The 7,500-nt window shown below is 38.1% G+C and overlaps 1 protein-coding gene across 3 annotated transcripts in view; it reads right to left on the bottom strand.

Moving 5' to 3' along the window:
* LOC110167849 (neuronal-specific septin-3-like) overlaps positions 1-7,500 on the bottom strand; it is a 61,431-nt gene that overhangs the window by 30,730 nt on the left and 23,201 nt on the right. Inside the window, exon 1 of one of the 3 annotated variants that reach the window (XM_055152529.1) lies at positions 5,112-5,579. The exons of the other annotated variants lie outside the window; for them this stretch is intronic. Within the exon in view, the coding sequence (XP_055008504.1) occupies positions 5,112-5,187 (76 nt within the window). The 5' untranslated portion in view covers positions 5,188-5,579. Of the gene's footprint in view, positions 1-5,111; positions 5,580-7,500 lie in introns of those variants that run through there. 3 annotated transcript variants of the gene reach the window in all.

The following is a 7,500-nucleotide window of genomic DNA, read 5'->3' as shown; positions in this document are numbered from 1 at the left end:
AAAGGGGAACCAGCTGGAAAGTTCCCCTCGACTGTACCTTTATAAAACTAAGTTAGTTCATCTATGTACATAAAAAAAAAAAAAAAAAGTCATTATATATATTGTGCACACAGACGTTACAATATATTTCAACACATTTGCTCACACATACAAAAATAAACATTATCTAACTTACCTAACATTACCTAATTCTGTATTCTCAACTGTGCCACAACTATTTCAGGATTACTTACAAGTGAAGTTCATGGCAGGTAAGGAAATAATGAATATTTCTTCCCAGATCAACAGTTACACATGCTGCAGGACATGGGCAACAAGAAAAAATTATTTAAAATACAATTTCATAGTAAACTTCTGCAAGCAAATAAAGATTATATTGATATTACAGACTGGAAAACTGTGTGTCACTTCAGGAGGATCAGTAAAATGACATGAACAAGGCCCAACATTTGGTCTCGATACATTGACAGTTCATTTTATTATGATGTAGATGCTGATTTTCTAACTCAGTACATCACAGTTTGTGATGCAGCGGTGAGAAAGTCCTGCCTCTCCCGGGCGCAGCAGTTACTCATGAGGGAGGAGGGGGACGTTCAAGCCGAGAGAATGGGACGGTCGAGCTGAGACTTTCAAGTCAGGGAGACGCTGGAGCCGGTGTTCATACAAAGAGATACTTCTGCTATCACAAACTCCTGCTACTTAACAAGTCAAATAGAATCAGTTCATCACCCAAAAACTACTAGCACTACTCCAACTACTCCAACAATAACTACTAGAGTAAAAATGTATGTATAGTCTAGTGTAAGTGGGACTCTCACTCTAAACCCTGAGGGGGGTGGGCACATTTCTCTACACCACACCGACATGTGTAAAACAGCTCACATAGAAGCCTAAACAGAATCGGACTTTTCCAAAACCAAACTTCATCTCAGCAAAACACTATTTCAAATTCTAAACTATCGCCTCCCAGAATCACATGTGACCATCCACACTCAGACTCAGCTCGTGTGTTTTTCATTCATCTGACGGAGCAGCTCACAGGAGATGGACAAACACGGCTTTAGTGCGTCTGCATCTGGGCGTACAATAAAATAAAATCTAAATAAAACTACACATGACCAATCACAAACTAGATTCTGTCCCTGTCTCATGAAATACATCAACTACTGCATACATAAATACTACATGTACAGAAACTACTACCAATACCTACGCAACTGTAATCTAACTATGGTATTACTAACAACATTTCTAACTCTTCCATTACAGTACTACTACTGCAAATACTACTGCACCAGTTCAGCATCTAAAATTAATAATACTTCTACTACAACCAGTACTAATGTAACTATACTCTAATCTAACTACAAAATTACAAACAACATTTCTAACTTTTCCACAACTGGTACTACTACTACAAATACTACTGCACAAGTTCAGCACCCACAACTGCTACTACAAATACTACTGCTACAAGTCAACAAATATTACAGTATATTAGTCCAAAACTACTACAACTTCTACTACTACTATTACTACTAACAGTACTACTAGTACTAGCAGTACTGATGCAGCTAGACTCTTCTGTAACTCTGATATTACTGACAACATTACGAGCTCTTTCATTTATAGTACAAATACTACTTCACCAGTTCATGACCCCAAACTACCACAAGAACAACAGCGACTATTACTACTACTTGTCTTGTATAGAGCAGTACTTCACACTTTGAACAGTAGTAACAGAGTACTTTACTACACATGACCATCACAAACTAGTTCTTGTAGTATGTGTAGTTTGTTTTGTAGTAGAATGTATTTGTGCTGAAGAAGTTTAAAGGTGTATAAAACCCAGAGAAGTGAGAGCTGCAGGTGCTCCTCAAGGCTCAAGTGAACAGAGAGTGAAGGTGACCAAGCTTGTAATGTAAAAACTTACTGTCTGTGAGAAAGTCAGAAAAGGTCAGAAAGTCCGAGGCACTCAGTTGGAATTAGAATAAAAGTCCTTTAACGGTTTGGACACACGTGGGGTCTGAGTCGGGACAGATGTCGGTAAAACAAAGACATCCACACGGCTTTTATCATCTCGAATGTGGGAGACTCTGGAAGTACAATCTACAGTACAACTTTACATTCTGTTTGATGTTCTCTATTTGTACTTTAAACTTTTTTGTTCTGTTCGAGTTTCTATATTTAAAGCGACATAGTTTAGGCCAAAGTTTTTACCTCACAGAACTGACAAGTGTGGGGAGTGAAAAGAAATGTTCCAAATCTAATACAGGTTTGAAACAAATAATCAAACTAAACCAAGACTCAACTAAAACAAGAAGATGAGGTGAAAAAAGCAGTGAATCTCCACATCAAATACACACGACTGAAGAAAAGAGACGGAATAAAACAAAGCAAAGTCCATGCAAAGCTTTAGGGCAGGAGTGCTACTTGGATATACAAAAACATGTGCAGAATTGTCCTTTTGGTGCTCTTCAGTGTAGCGACTAGTCTCAAACACAAAGTAGGAAAAAACTGAGGTAATCAAAAAGTACAAAATAATTCAAATCCTTTAATAGCACCTGGTAGATAAAGTTCAAATCACGCCAACCTTCATCAGGGCAAACTCCAGATGCAGATCACAGTGCACATTTAAAGTCATAGGTGTAGGTCACATGTTCCCTGATGCATGATGGGACATGTAGGCTGAACAGATTTTAGTTACAAGCTATTTAAGTTCAAATATAATACAAGATATAAATAGTACAAATCCCAACAACCAATACATAGAAAGATACACAGTATAAAAATATATAGTATAAAAAGATACATAGTTTAAGAATATATATAGTGCAAAAATTCAAAAGTGCTACAGATATAACTATTATTTGTTGAATATAAAGGGTTAGTCGTAAACACAGGAGGAGAAATCTAACTCTCCACTGAGTCGTGGAGAATGTGTAGCCTTGAGAGTGTAGATCCAGTACGACTCTCTCTGGATTTTTTTTTTTTTTTCCAGTCTGTCCCCTCCTCTTATTGTTCCTTTAATATGTTCAGCAAAGCAAAGTCCATGTTTGTGTTTTAGAGACATGGAGACTCTTGAGTTCAGCCCCACATCAGGTTTAACAGGAAGTATCATGTGGGAAAGGGCGACGTTTCACAAGTTTGACATTATTTTTAAAGTGCTACAATTACTACTAAACTATAAAGGACCTCTAGTACTTCTACTACAAATGCTACTGCACCAGTTCAGCATCAAAAACTACTACTACTACAACTACTACTACTAAACTATAAAGGACCTCTAGTACTTCTACTACAAATATTATTGCACTGCTTCAGAATAAAAAAAAAACTACTACTACTACTACAAATACTACTGCTACAAATCATTAAAGTCAAATATCACCAGTTCTGTATCAAAAACTTCTACAACTACTACAACTACTACAACAACTACTACAAAATTATAAAGGACCACTAGTACTTCTACTGCAAATACTGTATTAGTGCACCAGTTCAGCATCACAAACTACTAATACTACACAATACTACTGCTACAGATTAGTGAGTCAAATATCACCAGTTCAGCATCACAAACTACAACTACTACTACTACTACTACTACTACTACTACTACTACTACTACCTTATAAAGGACCACTAGTACTTCTACTACAAATACTGTATTACTGCACCAGTTCAGCATCAAAAACTACCACAACTACTACTACTACTACTACTAAAATATAAAGGACCACTAGTATTTCTACTACAAATATTACTGTACCACTTCAGTGTCAACGACAACAACTACTACTACAACTACTACAACTACTACAACAACTACTACTACAACTACTACAACTACTACTACTAAACTATAAAGGACCTCTAGTACTTCTACTACAAATATTACTGCACCACTTCAGCATCAACAACAACAACAACAACTACTACTACTACTACTACAACTACAACTACTACAACTACTACAACTACTAAACTATAAAGGACCTCTGGTAGTTCTACTACAAATATTATTGCACCGCTTCAGAAAAAAAAACAAAAAAAAAAAACTACTACTACTACTACTACAAATACTACTGCTACAAATCATCAAAGTCAAATATCACCAGTTCTGTATCAAAAACTTCTACAACTACTACAACTACTACAACTACTGCTAAACTACTATGAAATACAACATTATAACATGAGCCTGCACTAGTACTACAGCCGGTACAGTACATCTCTCCTGGTGTGGTTCATGTGTGTGTACTCTGTCCCTGTCTCATGAAATACATCAACTACTGCATACATAAATACTACATGTACAGAAACTACTACCAATACTTATGCAACTGTAATCTAACTATGGTATTACTAACAACATTGCTAACTCTCCCTTTAAAGTACTACTACTGCACCAGTTCAGCATCCAAAATGAATACTACTACTACTACAACCAGTACTAATGTGACTATACTCTAATCTAACTATAAAATTACTGACAACATTTCTAACTTTTCCACTACTACTACTACTACAAATACTACTGCACAAGTTCAGCATCCAAAATGAATACTACTACTACTACTACAACCAGTACTAATGTGACCATACTCTAACCTAACTACAAAATTACTGACAACATTTCTAACTTTTCCACTACTACTACTACTACTACTACTACAAATACTACTGCACAAGTTCAGCACTCACAACTGCTACTACAACAACTACTACAAATACTACTGCTACAAGTCAACAAATATTACAATATATTAGTTCAGCATCCCAAACTACTACAACTTCTACAACTACTAGAAACACTAGTACTAATACTAGCAGTACTAATGCAGCTATACTCTTCTGTAACTCTGATATTACTGACAACATTACGAGCTCTTTCATTTATAGTACAAATACTACTTCACCAGTTCATGACCCCAAACTCTACAAGAACAACAGCGACTATTACTACTACTTGTCTTGTATAGAGCAGTACTTCACACTTTGAACAGTAGTAACGTAGTACTTTAGTCGCTCACAGTAGTAGAGCCCAGAGTGTGTGCCTTTGTTAGCCCAGGCCTGAAGCACATGGGCTGGGGACACTCTCCTACCTGCTCCCACGCACTGGCCCGGTCCGCCCCCCTCTCCAGAACCTCCGCACTGTCCCTGGGAGCCTCCTGCCTTCATGTGGGACGCGCCTCTGTCCTCCCTGTCCTCTGTCCACACTCCACAGTCCTGCTCGCAGTCCTGGTCCTCGTCCGGACTAGAGCAGCTCCACACTCAGGCTGGGCCGCTGTCTCTGTCCCCGGGACGGACTCACCAGAGACAGAGAGACAGAGAGACGGAGAGAGAGAGAGAGCGGGAGAGCGGCGGGGGAGGGGGGGCTTCATTCACATGTAAATCAGATTGGGCTAACTCGGCTAATCCCTCCTCCTCCCCCGATCTCCGCCTGCTCCCGGGCCTCCGGTCAGCAGGACGTCTCTCAGGAGAACTCTCTGCTCCACTCCAGAGCGTCGTTCAGAAGCTGCTGGAGGCGTCGGGACAAAACGACACGTCTGCATCGAGCTCTAGAGACCTGTCCACACTTCAGACTGGACTCGACTGCAGGAAAAACTCTTCTGTCATTTAGTGTTTTTTGGTCAAAGCTCTTACAGAACTGATTTGGAAACAACAGAAAAATCCTCGTCTGTTTTCATATTTAATGTAATCAACTTGTCTCCATAGAGTTTCATGGGACATTGTAACTTCAACGGCCTTAAAGTAGCACCTACACACAACACACACACAACACACACAACACACACAACACAGACACAGCACACAACACACAACACACACACAACATACAGCACACAACACACACAGAACACACAACACACACACAACATACAACACACACTTGGACTTAACAAGTTTTTGACCAAACGTACAGAAGGATTTCTTGATATCTAATTCCAAGTCTGATTTATTCAAGTTTTAACAAAAAAATAAAATAAAATTCTAGTTTACTTCAATCCTAAAGAGCTGTAAGAAATCCAAAATCCCAAAAGAAGCAAAAAATTTAAACCTGGTCCTTTTGATGTTTCTGTTTGAAATGTCCCAAAAAAAGAATCACTTTTGTCCAGTTTTTCCACATAAAATGTCTTATTTTTATATGACTATAGAGAAATTCAGTTTTTCATCTAATACATTTTTTATTTAGGTCAAAAACGTTTCTCCGCTCTGTTTGTTCAGTTGTGGTGAGACGCTGGTGGAGATTGTTTGGTGCCTGATCTGACAGATACGAGGCACCAGCGTCTCACCACAACTGAACAAACAGCTTGGATGAGCTGAGAAATGTTTTCAACCTAAATAAACCTTTGTCCAGTTGAAAAATGTAATTTCTGCTTTGCTGTGGATTCTACCTGAACGACTGAGATGTACACACATCTTATTTTTATATAAATCACGGCATGATGAAAAATGTAATAAATACATTTCTTACATTTATGTGAGTAAAGTTTGAAAAAAAATCTGTAAATGAAAATATGATTTTTTTTCTTATTAAATGATTTTGATGATTCATTTCTTTTCTGTGTGCAGGTTAAAAGTTCTCTGTCTGATTTGTGTTGTCTGCAAAATGACGACGCTTCATTTTAAACAGTTTGTATTCTGTATTCTGAGCATCAACATGACTTTATCAACACTTCTCACAACTTTCACAGACCTCAGCGCAGTTTGACTGTAACAAATATGCTAACAACTAGCATGCTAACACTCACTTCCTGATGATGACAGTGAAACATTTTATACTGAAACACGGAGAGTCCACAGTGGATTTATTCTGACCTCAACAGATGCTTTTACAACACATTTGTACTGAGGCAAGACACATTTTACTCACATACATGAAAATAACACTCATATACTTCCTCCAAATCACATGCCGCTACTACTACTACTACTACTACTACTACTACTACTACTACTACTACTGCTACTGCTACTACTACTACTACTGCTACTACTACTACTACTACTTACTACTACTACTGCTACTACTGCTACTACTACTACTACTACTACTACTACTACTGCTACTGCTACTACTGCTACTACTACTACTACTACTACTACAACTGCTACTGCTAACTACTACTACTACTACTACTACTGCTACTGCTACTACTACTACTACTACTACTACTACTACTGCTACTGCTACTGCTACTGCTACTGCTACTACTACTACTACTACTGCTACTACAACTGCTACTACTACTACTACTACTACTACTACTACTGCTACTGCTACTACTACTACTACTGCTACTACAACTGCTACTGCTACTACTACTACTACTACTACTACTGCTACTACTACTACTACTACTACTACTACTACTACTGCTACTGCTACTACTACTACTACTACTACTACTACTACTACTACTGCTACTACTGCTACTGCTACTGCTACTACTGCTACTGCTACTACTGCTACTGCTACTGCTACTACTA

This window comes from Boleophthalmus pectinirostris, unplaced genomic scaffold, assembly GCF_026225935.1.
Source record: "Boleophthalmus pectinirostris isolate CB_2022bp ecotype Guang Dong unplaced genomic scaffold, ASM2622593v1 HiC_scaffold_17, whole genome shotgun sequence".
Lineage (NCBI taxonomy): Eukaryota > Metazoa > Chordata > Actinopteri > Gobiiformes > Gobiidae > Boleophthalmus > Boleophthalmus pectinirostris.
The sequence above is the reverse complement of the archived record's forward strand: the minus strand, read 5'-3'. Positions and strand labels throughout refer to the sequence as shown.